Source organism: Lithobates pipiens, unplaced genomic scaffold, assembly GCF_037356315.1.
Source record: "Lithobates pipiens isolate NorthernLeopardFrog02 unplaced genomic scaffold, aLitPip1_a1.2 Scaffold_16, whole genome shotgun sequence".
NCBI classification, from domain to species: domain Eukaryota; kingdom Metazoa; phylum Chordata; class Amphibia; order Anura; family Ranidae; genus Lithobates; species Lithobates pipiens.
This window is the reverse complement of record NW_027507748.1, coordinates 156,003,037-156,019,268: the sequence shown is the minus strand read 5'-3', so window position 1 is coordinate 156,019,268 and position 16,232 is coordinate 156,003,037. Positions and strand designations below refer to the sequence as shown.

At 39.6% G+C, this 16,232-nt stretch overlaps 1 protein-coding gene across 11 annotated transcripts in view; it reads right to left on the bottom strand.

Annotated features, from left to right (window-relative positions):
• Positions 1–670: 670 nt before the first annotated feature.
• Positions 671–16,232, bottom strand: part of TSPOAP1 (TSPO associated protein 1) — a 376,947-nt gene continuing 361,385 nt past the window's right edge. For 8 of the 11 annotated variants that reach the window (XM_077480674.1, XM_077480675.1, XM_077480679.1 and 5 more), the window contains 3 exons: positions 8,074–8,145; positions 7,233–7,346; positions 671–1,860 (listed from right to left, as the gene is read on the bottom strand). In XM_077480674.1, the coding sequence (XP_077336800.1) occupies positions 1,660–1,860; positions 7,233–7,346; positions 8,074–8,145 (387 nt within the window). In that variant the 3' untranslated portion in view covers positions 671–1,659. Of the gene's footprint in view, positions 1,861–4,466; positions 4,524–7,232; positions 7,347–8,073; positions 8,146–16,232 lie in introns of all 11 variants that reach the window. The other 3 variants (XM_077480682.1, XM_077480681.1, XM_077480684.1) reach the window with 3 other exon arrangements.

Below are 16,232 nucleotides of genomic sequence, written 5' to 3'. Positions count from 1 at the left end.
GCATGCTTCAAGTTATTACTGTCAAAACACAGATACCATTTCGCCTTACACCCAGATACTGCCTGTTAGGCTTAATTGAAGACCTGGCCACCACCAGAGGCCATCACCATGTGCTGGAAGAAATCCTCCCCGCCCACGGTTTATTTCTGGATGCAATTTGTCAATTCTAAACTGCCTTATTATCAAGCTATTTACAGCAACAGAGAGTGTCCACTAAAGTTTCAGAAAGTCTGGTCTAGCTGGCTAGATAATCACTCTACTGCCATGTAGGCAAATTATTGATTTACATAGATGTTTTCTTGGGAAACACTTTTAAGATGTCCTCCTAGTGGGTATTGCTTATTTTAATAAGTTCTTCATTTGCTGCTCGAGCCATGCACCAAGCTCAACAACTGCTGTCTGATTTTGTATGTTTGGTTTTGTGTTGTAGACTTGCGGCCTTTGGCCATGCCCCTGTGCAGACTACATTTGTATTTTATTATTATTTTGTACACCAACAGAAAACTCAATAAAAGACATGGTTTAAAAAAAAAAAAAAAAGAATATTTGGAAATACAAAGATACTATGGGGTATATATTGTGAATAAAATACCTTAGCTTTTGCAAATAGTCTTACATTTTACAGTGAGGTGCACTCATGAAATGTTTTAATATGACAGCAAACATTGAGTGTAGTGAAAATAGACTTTATTATAATAAAATGTATTTGCATTTGTAAACAATGAATGTTGCAACACCAACGGGTGTCACTTAATGCTTCTAAACGTATTACGGGTGTTAACCCGAAAACAATTTTTTTCAAACATGCAAAATAAATAACATGGACACTGAAAGCATCAAAACGCTGGCTGCGTGGTACAAAATGCTGGTCACAATTCCACAGAATAATGGCTCTGATGCTGGGAGAGGATGTTGGCGACAGGGACAACGGAAATAGGACACTCTGAGTCACAATATATACACACACACATCACCCTGGCTTATAATCAATTACTCCCATATCTGCTCACAGCAGAAAGAACATTTGTAAACAGTTAAAATATCAAACCAGATAAAATAAGGCAAATGAACATTCAGTTTTTTTCCAACATGCACACAACATAACAAAGCAATTTTCTTTAGGGGAGAAGCACATCAAGTCTCGCCGAGGTTGCTATTTTGGCGTTGATTCTCTCCTGTATGGGGTTCAGCAGGTGCTGCAGAAATGTGGCTTCCTGCAGAGCACTTCCCGCAACATGGCATACAAAGTCAGGGAGAAAACATAGTGCAAACATTCCACTTTGTCCTAAAGGCATGGTCACCTAAGTGCCCAATTGACAAACTGTGGGAACCAGATAACATAGCTGAGAAGAGCTCGAAAAATCCAGACTTCTGGTTCCCCAACGTAGCTCTTCGTTTATCAGTGCTTAAGGTCTACTTCCTGTCCTCACTCTGTTTTCAGACACCAGTCAGGTACATTCATAATGGCCTCTTGCTGTCACAGACAACAAAAAACTGCTCACAGACCATTTAACAGTAAATACTATATACAGGTGACAAAGCTGACCAATCCCAGATGGGCCAGCGGATAGATGATAACAGACAAAAGCTCATATAGCCCTCTACATTAAGTGTATTATTGCTGTATAACAGCTTGGACAGGCCAGGTCTTTTTATTTTTTACAAGTTCTTTCCAGAGGAACCTAACTTTTTAAAGAGCTTTCTCCCTTTAGAGAAGAACCGTTTCTTTTTCTTAGTAGAGGAGATCTCTTGACATTGGTCCAACCTTTCAGAAGACTCCTTCGGTTCAATAGGTTGGTCAGAGGATAATGAATTATTCGAAGGGGAGTATGGCTGATCAGCAGTAACATCACAGCTAAACTACAGAAAAACAAAAAAACAATTAGCGTACAGGCAAACTTTTTCAATTACATTTCACAAATGCTCTAACATTTCACAAATACAATGAAGCTTTTACTAATACTTTGCCTTAAAATTGTATTGTTCACCTGCTAAGTTTCCACATTTAAACTCATCAGACCAAATCAAAAACAAGGTAAAGATGTTTCTCAAATTCAGTTAAACATTTCTAAAAGTTAAACTATTTTTTCAGCCATCAGAAACACATTCATCTACATCAGCACTGTATACGGACAAAAGCCAGGCATTAGTCTCTATTTTGTCTGTTCAGGAAGTTTTATTTGTAAAATGGGGTAATTTCACTTCACTTACACATGTAATACACATCAGCTTACCTAGTAATTATTGATTACATTAGGTGAAATCCATAGAGTACTAGGGAGGGGTACTTCAGGCATGTGAGGGTAGGTTGGTGTCGCGCTGTTCTGGTTTAAGGTATTACACGAGAAGCGATAGTTCCCTTCACTCAACAAATATGAGTGGGGGAGGTATTTCTCACTCAAAGCTATGGGGGAGGGGTATTATCCCCTAACACAATATGAAACTCTTCCCCTCTAGCTAGAAGTGTATATAATATAGTTATATTTATATAAATTGTCAGACACTGGAATAAAACCAAAAAAAAAAATTAGTAAAACGCACTACAAGGCGTTTTTTGCCTTACCACAAGGTAAGGGGCCATTGCCCACCTGAGTGTATGATCACGAAAAAGGAATCCACTGGGAAGCGGGGTTTCTCCAATCAGATTGCACAGTTGCAACAAAAATACAAGCACCTTGAGGAACTATATATATATATATATATAGTTGAAGTGCCCTCACTGTTCCCTCCCATCACCTGTGTGTTGGACTAATTTGCTAAAGCAGATACAACAGCTTGCTGATCCACGTGCAGCTCACTGCACATACGAACCTGGCTCTGTAGTGTGTTTATTATTTTTGCACCTTTGCTCTCACATATGCTGCTCTAGAGTCTCTTTAGCGTATCGGTACCTTATCTTTATTGCACTTAGCACTTCGGAAATTGTGTGATTTTTAAAAGTTTAACATACCTGATCTAGTGGCTCTGTAGGGTTTGTACTTTTATTCTTTTTTTGTTTTTTCCCACACTATGTTTTGGTCTACTTTATGAAATTCACGTTTATTAATTTATTGCACTTAGCAATTTTCAACGAGCTAAACCTTACATACCTGATAGAGGCTCTGTAGGGTATTTACTTTTCGTTCAGAAACAGATTTTATAATTTCATCATTTTCTTCACATTATGATTGTTCTATCTTATGATAAGCACGGTTATTAATCTATTTTGGTCACTTGATTTCACTTTTATTTTAAATTAAGTCTTATACATTGCACCAAGAGACATGCAGTTGTTATTTATTTACCCTGGTTTTATTAGCACATAGCACTTTTTTGCTTACTGGGTCTGCTGAAGGCGACGGAGCCAAGCCTATATTTTTCCATTCTGGTGCATGGTTAGTCAGCTGACTATAGCTGGCTCTGCAGTGTGTTTACTTTTCTGATAATTCTTCTGACTATATTGTTCGTATTGGTGTACCACGATCACACTGAACTTGCCTTTCTGGTTAAACAAGTATTATATCTCTTGTGTGGTGTCTAGGTGCAGGCACCCCTGTAGTGCGTTTACAAATTTTTTTATTTTTTTAGTTTTATTCCAGTGTCTGACAATTTATATAAATATAACTATATTTTATACACTTCTAGCTAGAGGGGAAGAGTTTCATATTGTGTTAGGGGATACCCCTCCCCCATAGCTTTGAGTGAGAAATACCTCCCCCACTCATATTTGTTGAGTGAATGGAACTATCGCTTCTCGTGTAATACCTTAAACCAGAACAGCGCGACACCAACCTACCCTCACGTTGTAACTAAGTGGATTTGGTTTTATCCATCTCGGTGAACGCAGCAGTTCCTTGATCTATCACATAATAGTGCAGTGCAGGAATAACTACCCTATTAGCCTTATTTGTACTTCAGGCATGGAAGTACAAATGGTCTTTTTTCAAATGAAAAGGACTTCTGCGTAAATGCCATTTTTACATGGGGAACTGTAAGTGGATGCTCCACCTACTGGCTCTTGCTGAACCAGACCACTTACATGGACCTAGTGGACATGGGCAGCAGGTAAAGCAAAAGGTCACTGTGAGGCTGGGTTCACACTGCCAACGGATGCTTGCAGGAGGGGTCCGGTGCGACTCTGTTCTCCGTTTCAGTGACTAATCAGGGCCGAATTTTTGCCACATCCATTTTTCACTAGTGTGAACCCAGCCCGAGTCTTTAAAACACCCTGTGGATGGGGTATTTACCAACAGGTCTATTAGGTAAAATGGTATCTCTCAAAAGTCTTTCTTTGCACACATTTAGAAAATTCAACTTTGTATACATAATGCATCTGTATTAGTGCAAGGACTATAGCAATCCATGTGACACTAAGGATGACAAGGGGGTTTTCATAATGTGACTATTTAATCTACAACAAGGGAAGGGGAAGGGGTGTAAACATCTATAGCTGTTCTTCCAGTGCTGGGAAGAGAGATCTCACTTACATGTCTGTCTGTCCCTTTCTCTGTCTAAATCTATAACTTGGTTCTTCTTCGCAAGTTCTGACGATCCCAATAATGAAACACACAGGTACAGACAAAAAGAGGATACAAAAATTATACTAAAAGCTGCATAATTACACAGAGATCCACTGCTGTACCAATACTGATAGGACTGGTCAGTAAATATACTTCTTAGGAGAATATTTGACAGCAAATAAAAGAAAATAGAAATAATTTGAAATAACAAAATGTGACTGTTTAATACATCCTCTCTGGGTATATGGTCAATATTTTAAACATTATATTAAATAGTATTCAAATTAGACCTGGACTAAAAACATGAAGATTTGCTATGTTCTAGGGAACATGTATAAATGTTAGTTGCGCTTAGACAGTCCACTGCAAAATATAACTTTTATTTCCTAAATTCCGCCTCCAAAAGAGCAGTCTTCTTTATGGTATGTGAGGGTGACCAGATACTCCTGTGCCATCAACCATACTATATCTGCTTGTGTGATTTAAAGTGTATTTCCACTTTTGCAGCTGAATTGGGATAACTCCTACTTTATATTTGTTACACACGCTCAATCACATAGCAGAACATAAAAATATTGTAAAAAAACGCTGTTACCATTTTAGATGCTATTTCCTGATAACTCCATTGAAAAAGCCTTAGTACTCTTTAGTGATGAGGGGATCTGGGGAGCAGTGTTTTCCATAAATAACCCTGCCTATACTGTGCTAGAAAATCTCATTGTCAGTTGTAAACTAATTGTGAGCATGGCATACAGTTAAAGATTTAGAACTAGGCCTTCTGCATTGTTTGTTAATGGGAAGAATCTAAGCATACGCCTTTACTGGGACAGACTCTCTCTGAAATTTATCAGAAATGGCTGTAGTCCGCCCAGAGGTCTACTTCAAAGAAAACACCTAAAAGATCAGAGATATTGTTTCAAAAACTTTTTGTAGGCATGCTACTTGAATGAGAACACAAACATATACTGGGATTTTCTCAAAATTGACTGCAAAAGTGCCAATATGCTTTAAAGGGGTTGTAAACCCTTGTGTTTTTTCACCTTAATGCATCCTATGCATTAAGGTGCAAAAACTTCTGACACTGACCGGCCCCCTAGCCCCCCGTTTTACTCACCTGAGCCCGTTCGTTCCCTTGGCGGAGACACGCTCTTCCTCTCAACCCGCTGTCTTGGCTCTTGATTGGATAGATTGATAGCGGTGCAGCCATTGGCTCCTGCTACTGTTAATCAAATCCAATTACGTGGGTGCCGAGGGGCGGGGCTGAGTTCTGCATTCTGTGTGAATGTACATAGATGCAGGACTTGGGAGCAAGCCCGCATGGGTGTCCACTTTATGAGAGCCTCCCCCATGTGGACACTCGATGTGGGGAGGGGCTAACAGTGCTGCCGGGGGACCCCAGAAGTTGAGGATCAGTGGCATTCTGTGCAAAACAAACTGCACAGTGGAGGCAAGTATGACATTTTTTTAATTAATTTTTTAAATAACAAATGAGGGTTTACAACCCCTTTAAGGCACTGCTGCCTCTGCTAGTTTTAGGAGATTTGATGCTCTCTCTACCATGCTGTTCACTGCACTTACTGCAGGCTCTGACACGAGGAAGCAAAACCCTGCCTCTAACCTGATGGCTGCCTCCACATATAGACACTAAGCAGGTCAGAGTAGCTGTAGGGAGACTACAGGCAATACTGGTAAAAAGTCCTTTTTGCACCTGTCTGCCTTTTTTGGGCACAGCTTCCAGGGAAAACAGAAAGAGTTTGTTACAGAATGTTTTCATGGCAACAGTAATGCTTTTATATTGTGGCTGTAAGTGTATGTGTGAGGGTACTACTAAAGCTTAAATAAGTCTCATTATCCATTTATTCATCATATTGATATATGATCTTTATTTATCCATTATCGTTTTATTCAGACTCGTACCCGCATTCGTCCCCCTTGTCCGTCACAGGGGGAATCTTTAGTTCGGGCTAGTGGTTTCACACATAGGCCACTCCTGCAGCCTGGTGAGCAATTTGATGGATTATTATTCTATTACCTTGTATATCCTGCTGAACCTTACTGTGTGCAATTCTGAATATGTTGTATTTGAACTGTGCTTTATTTCATCATTTATTTTATAGATTAGTTCTCCTGAAGATGCGGTCAGAACCAAATCAATTTCGAGAATTGCAGATACTTGTCGGGAGTTCCCAGATTATTTACTTTTCGAAATACAATTTCTTACTAATTGCTGTTTTTAATGTACCCTGTATGTTATTTTTATGTAATAATTTTTTTTGTTTATACATCATTTATCTTGTTTGTTATTAGTACCGAGACAGTCCATCACATTTTTTTGACTCTGGGATTAGATTTATGGCCAGCTTCAGCAACTGCTCCATCTTCCCACCCTCATTCCCAGTTTTCCATATATTAACTTGAACGATGGTACTTTGGTAATTTTTAATAATAAAAATATTATAGGAGGCTATAATCTAAATTCAATATTAAATGAGTCTCAGAAAATAGCAATTGAGCCAACATGACATACACAAACACATTTTCCAAAGTGTCTACATCAAAACGAATCAGCTTCTATACTGTAATAGTCTGGTAGAATTTACACCAAACTAGCCCAGGTCACTGCAAATGAATGCCATAAACAATTATTGAACATTAAGTTGTAGCCTCTGTCTAATCTCTCAAACGAGGAAAACAAAATCAGTCAATAGTTAAGGTAATTTCAGATGTCCTCACCTCCTTTTCCCCTCTTGCATGAATAGTTCCTTGCGACGTCAATTCTCCAGTATGTGTCTGGGAAACTTCTAAGTAATTGGAGGGAACAAATCCTCTTTGCCCATTGAGCTCCCCCTGTTTGTATTAAAGGGAGAAGTCAGAATAAGTGTATACATATATATATATATATATATATATATATATATATATATATATATATATACATATACATATATATATATATATACATATATATATATATATACATATATATATATATATATATACATATACATATATATATATATATATATATATATCATGCATCCTAACAGATGAATTAAAAAATGTGTCAGGATCTAGTTAGATTAATACTGCAAGTGCATTATCCAACACAGACAAGTGTGTGCAATTCAGGAAGTTGTTTTTAAAACACACAAAATATGGGAATGCCATGACTTATGATCCCTGCACTCAACAGGAAGTTTGTTTGATGTGACGCGCAACAATTCACAATGATGAAAGTCCTTAACTGTCTATATTGGCCAAGAGCCACGATGGCCACAAAAGGCTTTCCTGCTTCAAGATTCATAGGGGGAACGGGTATGACTTTTACTTTCTATTGCTAAAAATGACATTTCATACATGTGCCTAAAAACACTGCACCAATATGCAACAGGAATATGTTAAATGTATGTCATAACAATATCAAATGATGTATTAAAGAATGATTGCGTTTCCGAATGCTACCGACATTACTAAAAAAATGTTGTGAACAGTCCATATACAGTTACTCTTTAGACACCAAATACAAAAAAAAAAAAGCTACAGCACGAAACATAATTCAGGAGTCTGTACGCACATAAAAGAATCCATCTTCATCCATTGGTCCAAACACAGTTATGATGTCCCCAGCAGTGAAGCTTAATTCTGCCTATTGTACCATAAAAACAAAAGGAAATGGATTTAGTATTCATTTACCTCATCTGGGCAGGAGTAAAGCTTCCTTAATAAATGCAGTTCCTCAATGAATGCTAATGAAAAATATACAAACAGAAGCCTTTATGACAGTAATGAAATTAAATGTTAGTACTTTAAAATAAAAACACACTTGCCTGTACAGCTGTGGCCAAAAGTTTTGAGAATGACACAAATATCAATTTTGACAAAGTCTGTTGTTTCAGTGTTTTAAAAAAAATGTTTTGCCAGATGTCACTATGGTATACTGAAGCATAATTACAAGCATTTCATATGTATCAAAGGCTTTTATTAACAATTACGTTAAGTTTATGCAAAGAGTCAATATTCACAGTTTTGACCCTTCTTTTTCAAGACCTCTGCAAAATCTCCCTGGCATGTGGTCAAACTTCTGGGCCACATCCTGACTGACGCCAGCCCATTCTTACATAACCAATGCTTGGAATTTGGTAGAATTTGTGGGACTTTTTTTGTGTTCAATAGTTACATAGTAGGTGAGGTTAAAAAAAAAAGACAAGGCCAACCTATGTGTGTGATTATATGTCAGTATTACATTGTATATCCCTGTATGTTGTGGTCGATCAGGTGCGCATCTAATCGTTTTTTGAAACTATGGATGCCCCCCTGCTGAGACCACCGCCTGTGGAAGGGAATTCCACATCCTTGCCACTCTTACAGTAAAGAACTCTCTATGTAGTTTAAGGTTAAATCTCTTTTCTACTAATGTTAATGAGTGGCCACGTGTCTTGTTAAACTCCCTTCCACGGAAAAGTTTTATCCCTATTGTGGGGTCATCAGTATGGTATTTGTAAATTTAAATCATATCCCCTCTCAAGTGTCTCTTCTCCAGAGAGAATAAGTTCAGTGCTCGCAACCTTTCTTCATAACTAATATGCTCTAGACCCTTTATTAGCTTTGTTGCCCTTCTTTGTACTCGCTCCATTTCCAGTACATCCTTCCTGAGGACTGGTGTCCAGAACTGGACAGCATACCCCAGGTGCGGTCGGACCAGTGTCTTGTAGAGTGGAAGAATTATTGCTTTATCCCTGGAGTTAATCCATTTTTAATGCATGTCAATATGCTGTTTGCTTTGTTAGCAGCAGCTTGGCATTGAATGCCATTGCTGAGACTATCATCATGTTTTTTTTTCTGGGGGTGAAGTTAATTTTTTAATGGCAAAGAGGGACCGTGCAATTAATTTCAATTCATCTGATCACTCTTCATAACATTCTGGAGTATATGCAAATTGGCATCCTAAAAACTGAGGCAGCAGACGTGAAAATTAATATTTGTGTCACTCAAAACTTTTGCCCATGACTGTATATAAAAAGCCAAGGCTAATCTTTATTACGGGTATTTAACTTTTTCCCCCCAACCAATTTAAAAGAATATCACAGAATTGGTACTTCAAAGTGAGGCCTTAACCACTTGCCACACGCCATATAGCAAAAGGACGGTGGCAAAGTGGTTTTAATATCCTGACTGGCCGTCATATGACGTGATCAGGATATTAAGCCGCTGTTCGCCCTCGGGGGCGCGCATTGCAGCGATCCTTGTTGCGGTGTGTCAGTCTGACACACCGCAACTACGATCTCGGTAAAGAGTCTGCGATGGAGACTCTTTACCATGTGATCAGTCATGTCAAATCACGGCTGATCACAGTGTAAATAGGAAGAGCCGGTGATCGGCTTTTCCTCACTCGCGTCTGACAGATGCGAGTAGAGGAGAGCCGATCGGCTGCTCCTCTGACGGGGGGGTCTGTGCTGATCGATTATCAGCACAGCCCTCCCGAGGATGCCCTCACTGGACCACCAGGGACGCCACCAGACCACCAGGGATGCCCAGCACCAGGTATGCCCCCCTGGACCACCAGGGATGCCAGTCATTGCCCACAATGGATGCCAATCAATGCCCACAATGGGCATCACTGATTGCCATGCATTATTGTTTGGCACTGATTGGCATCCATCCCTAGAATACTTTACACTACAATGCCCATCTGTGCTGCCTATCAGTGCCCATCCGTGCCGCATATCAGTGCCCATCCGTGCCGCCTATCAGTGCCCATCCGTGCCGCCTATCAGTGCCCATCCGTGCCGCCTATCAGTGCCCATCTGTGCTGCCTATCAGTGCCCATCTGTGCTGCCTATCAGTGCCCATCTGTGCTGCCTATCAGTGCCCATCCATGCCGCCCATCAGTGCCACCCATCCATGACAATCCGTGCCACCTATCAGTGCCTATTTGTGCCACCTATCAGTGCCTGTGTCGCATATCAGTGCCATATGACGCCACATCATTGGTGCCCATCAGTGCTGCCTTATCAGTGCCGGTAACTGCGGCCCCGTCAGTGCCCATCAGTGAAGGAGAAAACTTACTTATTTACAAAGTTTTGTAACTGAAACAAAAAAAAATGTTTTTTTCAAAATTTTCGGCCTTTTTTTATTTGTTTAGCAGAAAATAAAAATCCCAAAAGTGATCAAATACCACCAAAAGAAAGCTCTATTTGTGGGAACAAAATGATAAAAATTTAGCTTGGGTACGGTGTAGCATGACCGCGCAATTGTCATTCAAAGTGCAACAGAGCTGAAAGCTCAAAATTCTTCTGGGCAGGAAAGTGTATAAGTGCCAGGTATTGAAGTGGTTAAAGAAAAAAAACAAAGAAACAGAAAACAGCGCAGTGCTACCAGGTACAGCAATCTTGCACACATTTGGCTCCCCAACTGGATGTGGAGGAATGCTGGGAAAGGGAATTGATATTCCTGCTGGTTATCTGCTAATAGATAATGTGAACCCCTGTATCCATTTACCCACTGCTAGCAAAAGTTTTTTTTTTTTAAATGGAAAAACGTAAGGAAGTATTAGAACCCCTACAAGTTTTACTACTCTTCGGGGATCTGTTATATTGATTTTCCCTAGTTCTGAGCCCATTAACACCAGAGTGGTGCACCTTTCCACCGCACCTGGGTTTTGCAGAGCAGTGCAATGGAAGATTGTGCTTTGCTGTGTTCTGCTAAAAATTATGCATGCTAAATTTTTGATATGTTATGGTGCAAGAGGCTGTTAATTCAAATGAGTGGCCTGGCTTAGGGCCGGTTCACACAGCGAGGCGCGGCGAGGCGTCTCCGACTTGCCTCGCCGCGACCTGGGGGATCTCAGCGGCGACTTGCAGAGGACTTCTGTATAGAAGTCAATGCAAGTCGCCCCCGAAGTCGCCCAGAAGTAGTACAGGAACCTTTTTTCTGAGTCGGAGCGACTCGAGTCGCTCCTCTCAGAACGGTTCCATAGTACTGAACGGGGGCGACTTGCGGGAGCGAGGCGAGGCGAGCCGTGTCGCCTCGCATCGCATCGCTGTGTGAACCGGCCCTTAATGTACTGTAGCATGCATGAAAGTGTGTGACCCACAGTGGACTGGGACTGGTGTGAATTGGTCCTGTGAGAGTGAGAGTTAAAACAGCAGGGAAACAGATATTTAAAAGCTGACTGAAGTTCTAATCATTCCCCCATTCTGTCCAAAACAAATAAAACATGTTTTGGTTGGACATACATTTAAACACTCACACAGCCAAGTTCCAATCCTATCAATGTTAGATGCAGTGATGCCTATCAATGGAATGGAATAATTAGCCAATCTGAACATGTGAACAGGACTATGGGAGTTTGTTTACTCACATCTAGCCCGCTAAATTTGTAATCTAACCCTTTTCACCCTTCTTCCTTCCCCATTTCAGTTGAGTAAAGTGCTAATTTCCTCTTTTCAGTTAACTGTATCTTTTAGTAATTTCATTATACTGTAGCTTCCTGTTCAGTAGATATTACTTATTCTATTCCTTCAGTCCAAGGAACTACCAAATCATCTTAACCCTTCTGTATTTATAGTTTACTTATTCATCCTGATTATTTTTGCTATTTTGCATGTTAATTTCCAGCTTTTGAACTTAGGCTAGCTGATTTTGCACGTGTTTTTTCGCCAGAAAAAGGCTGACACAAACATTTGGTGCATGTTATCATGTCACAGAAAGCAAACTTACTGAACTTTAATCTTCACCCATAAACCCTTTACTTCTGTTCATAAATCTATCTTATTCGTCTTGGCCTCATATTTCATAAATGTAACATCCATTTACAATGCTATGCAGATGACACCCAGCTCTACCTGACCACTAAACCTACTACCACCCTTCCACTCAAATCCCTTATCGACTGTTTACAGAAAATTAAATCCTGGGTTTGTTTCTCAAATTAAATCGTGATAAAACCGAGGTTCTCCTTATTGGCACACAATCTACCTTGACAAAGCTTAATAGCTTTTGAGTTAATGATAACTCACAGTCTTTTCCTCACCTGGGTGGAGTTCCTGCAGAACAAGGCAAGATTCAAACCGTGTATGGCCGGCCTAAGGCCATAGACAGTATGATTTTCTTTCCTGCTACCACAAGTTGCAGCAAAGAAAATTGCTCGATTTGCCCATCAACACAGTCAGTGTTAATGGGGGAATCCCTCCAATGCCGCTATTGTGTTCTCCCAGCGGGAGGGTGCAGGGAAAGTGCGGTGATTATTGCTAGCGGTTATAGCTACTGGCAATAATCCCATGACAAATCTGACATGCATGTTATACCTTAATTGATCAGGCCAGCTCACGATGAACCGGCCGAGTTTCAGACCATCAATTTTCAGGTTAATGTTGGCCATACATTGGACAATTTTCTTTTCCTTAAGATTTACCAAAACCATATAATAAGAGGTCAAACCTAAACACTTTCAATTTGTATGCAATCAGGCAGGTCCATACACGACATAGTTGAAGGTAAATCTAAAGGAAATTGAATAAGAAAATTGTATAATAAATGGTTAGTGACTGCTCTGGGCTTTAAAAAAATGGCAACCTCCAGCAAGAAGAAACAGGAGCAATGCTGGAGGAAATTTACAGCACACACTCATTTTGGTAGCATAAATATTAAAAGAAGTATGGGGTTTTTGCAGATTTACACTTACCTAGGTGGATGCAGAATCAGTCCGATGCTGTATCTGTCCCCTGCCAGCTCTAAAATTGAGCACCGAGTGATCTAACACTGCAGAACACTTGGTCCTCACAGCTCCCCGAGCAGAGAGCTGCTGACTGTCAGTCACCACTCTCTTCTTTGCCCCCTCCTCGCTCACTGGAGCACTGGGCTGTGGAGGAGGTGGGAAGCGACCGGCTCAGCCTCTCAGCTGATGTCGAATCTGACATCAGCAGACAGTGGATTTCAGCCCGCTGTCTGCGGAAAACAGGTCACAGGAGTGCAGAACAAACTGCACTCCTGTGATCCACAAGAGAAGTATAGCCAAAGGACCTTTGGCTATACTCCTTTAATGTGGAATGTATGTTAATTTAATAAAGAACATTTATTGTTATCAAACAATTGTTCTCAACAAATTGATATCCCTAAAGGGGCTTCCACCTGGCATGCGATTTAACCTTTTCTTTCTCTGTCTAAAACATTTTGGCTATAAAATGTATAATATTATCATGATGTCTTCTAACACAGCACTGGTTTTTGTTTTCTCAAGTTCTGCCCATAACAGTTTAATGATCTTTTGATCCTGTCAGTACATCTGTTATTTTTCCAATAACTTATTTCTGAAGTGAAAATTCACAGCAGCGTTGTCCCACTGGCAGACAGGGTAGACTTAGGTGTAGATGTAGTTTTAAATGGCCCTTTAAGTTGTTCTAAAGGCAAAACTTCTTTTTTTTTTATCAGATATTTTTTATTTTATTTTTATACTATTGCTTAATACATACAGATATTTGAAAACATTAGTGGTAAACATATAAGTATTTCATATAGTTTCCAAGTGTAAATAGAAAAAAATTACATCAATGAAGCACTAAATTGGATATCTATTTTACAGAAAACATCTAACAAGACGACAACAGACATAGACCTCTATATAGTATTGCATTTCCATTTATATTATACTATTCTCCGCTTCTTACATTGTTATAAGATGATATTCTCTCCCCCCACCCCCCACCCCCCCTCCTCTTCCTCCATAACCTCGCCACATAGACCATCATAATACAAATTGCTAGAATCAAGCCAATAGGACCATATTTTAATGAATTTTTGGGGAACGCCTCTATGTTTATATGTTAATCTTTCTCTTTTTAATATGTCGTTTATTTTGTTACACCATTGTTTATGAGTTGGTGGGGATATTGCTATCCGCCTTTGTAGGATGAACTTATGGGCAAGATAGAGGGATCTAGTCCACATTATATACATCTCTACGGGTAAAGCTCCATCTGGAATTATTCCCAATATTGCTATTTTTGGGGTGCTTATTATTTCTGTCCGGCATATTGTATTTAAGGTCAAAAACACTTTCTCCCAATATTTGTGGAGCTTAGGGCATCGCTACAGCATATGAATAAGGGAGCCATTAGATATGGAACATCGCAGGACATAAGGGAGATGTATATTTTACCCAGGCATGCAATTTTTGTGGAGTGTAGTGGCTTCTATGTAATATAAAAAGCTGGGTCAGTTGTTGAGATGGTGAAATAGAGATACCTCTGGTAGAATCTCCATAGCCCATTTCCATTCCTCTTGGCTAAGATCTATCCAATCTTTTGCCAGTGGATAAAACTATTCACTTGGCCATCTACCTTCTCTGAATTTTGCAGAATCAGGTAGAGGTCCCCTATTAATCCTCGTCTCATAGGCCGTACTAAAGTTGCCTTAGTCAAAATCTCTGATGGCTTATATTGTAATTGAAATATTAAGGTCTGCCTTTGTAAAGCGTGTCGTAATTGTAAATACTTATAGAAGTTACTGTTTAGCAGCTGGAACCAATCTTTCAATATATTAAAGGGTAATAGCTTATCCCCCTCAAACAATTGATGGAGAAAAGTCAACCTTGCTATTTTCCATTCTAAAAATTCTGGTAGTTTGTTTAAATCGGATAAGCAATAGTTGTCCCATATTGGCATATGTCTTGTATATCCACTATGGTGTGTAATAATAAGTATTGTTTCCCATAATCTTTGTATTATGTAAAAAGTTGGGATCTTTTTCTTCTTATAAAATTGGTGGGAGACTATTTTCTGTACCAATGGTGAGAGTTTAAATTGGGTCATTAGTATAGTCTGAATAGGAGCTTGAATATCCAACTCCTCCCATTCACACCAGTGTTGAATTTGTGCTGCCAAAAAATAGAATCTTGAATCAGGGACCGCTATTCCCCCTCTATACTTTGCTTGTGGCAGTGTTTCTAGTTTAATTATTGGTTTTGCATATAAGATCTCTAAAGGTCGCGTCTATTGTCCTAAATAGTTTCAAGGTCAACCGGACTGGGCAGTTGTGTAATAAATATAGCAATTGGGGCAGCCACACCATTTTCACCAGGTATGCTCTCCCTATCATAGTCAATGGAAATTTACACCAGATTTTACATTGTTGCCTAAATTTAGCTACAAGGGGGAAGTATATTTTTATCTATATATTCTAAATACTTGAATGATGATACATACTTCATCTGGTGGTCCTGGTGTGGGAGTTCCAATTGTATCTGGTCAATAGGATCAATGGGCATGATTATGGATTTGTCCCAATGGATTTAAAATCTTGAATATATACCATAAGTATTAATAAGTGAAATAACTGTAGACAAAGATGTATATGTATCACCTAGAAACACTAGGGCATCATCTGCGAATAGAGCTATTTTTTCCCTCTCTCCTACCTCTCCGAAATCCCACAATATTTGAGCACTCACGAATAGCCTCAGCCAGAGGTTCTATGGCCATTGCAAAAAGGGGTGGAGACAGGGGACAACCCTGTCTTGTTGTTCTTTTTAAAAAAAATTGTAAGGATGTAGTTCCATTAATCTGCACTCTTGCAGTCTGTGCACTATATAATAGTTGTATCCCCTTTATAAAAGTTGGTCCTATTCAGGGGCGGACTGACAACTCATGGGGCCCCTGAACAATAGGAGATTATGGGGACCCCGGGTAATAGGAGATTATGGGCCCCCCAGGCAATCAGAGATTATGGGGCCACACG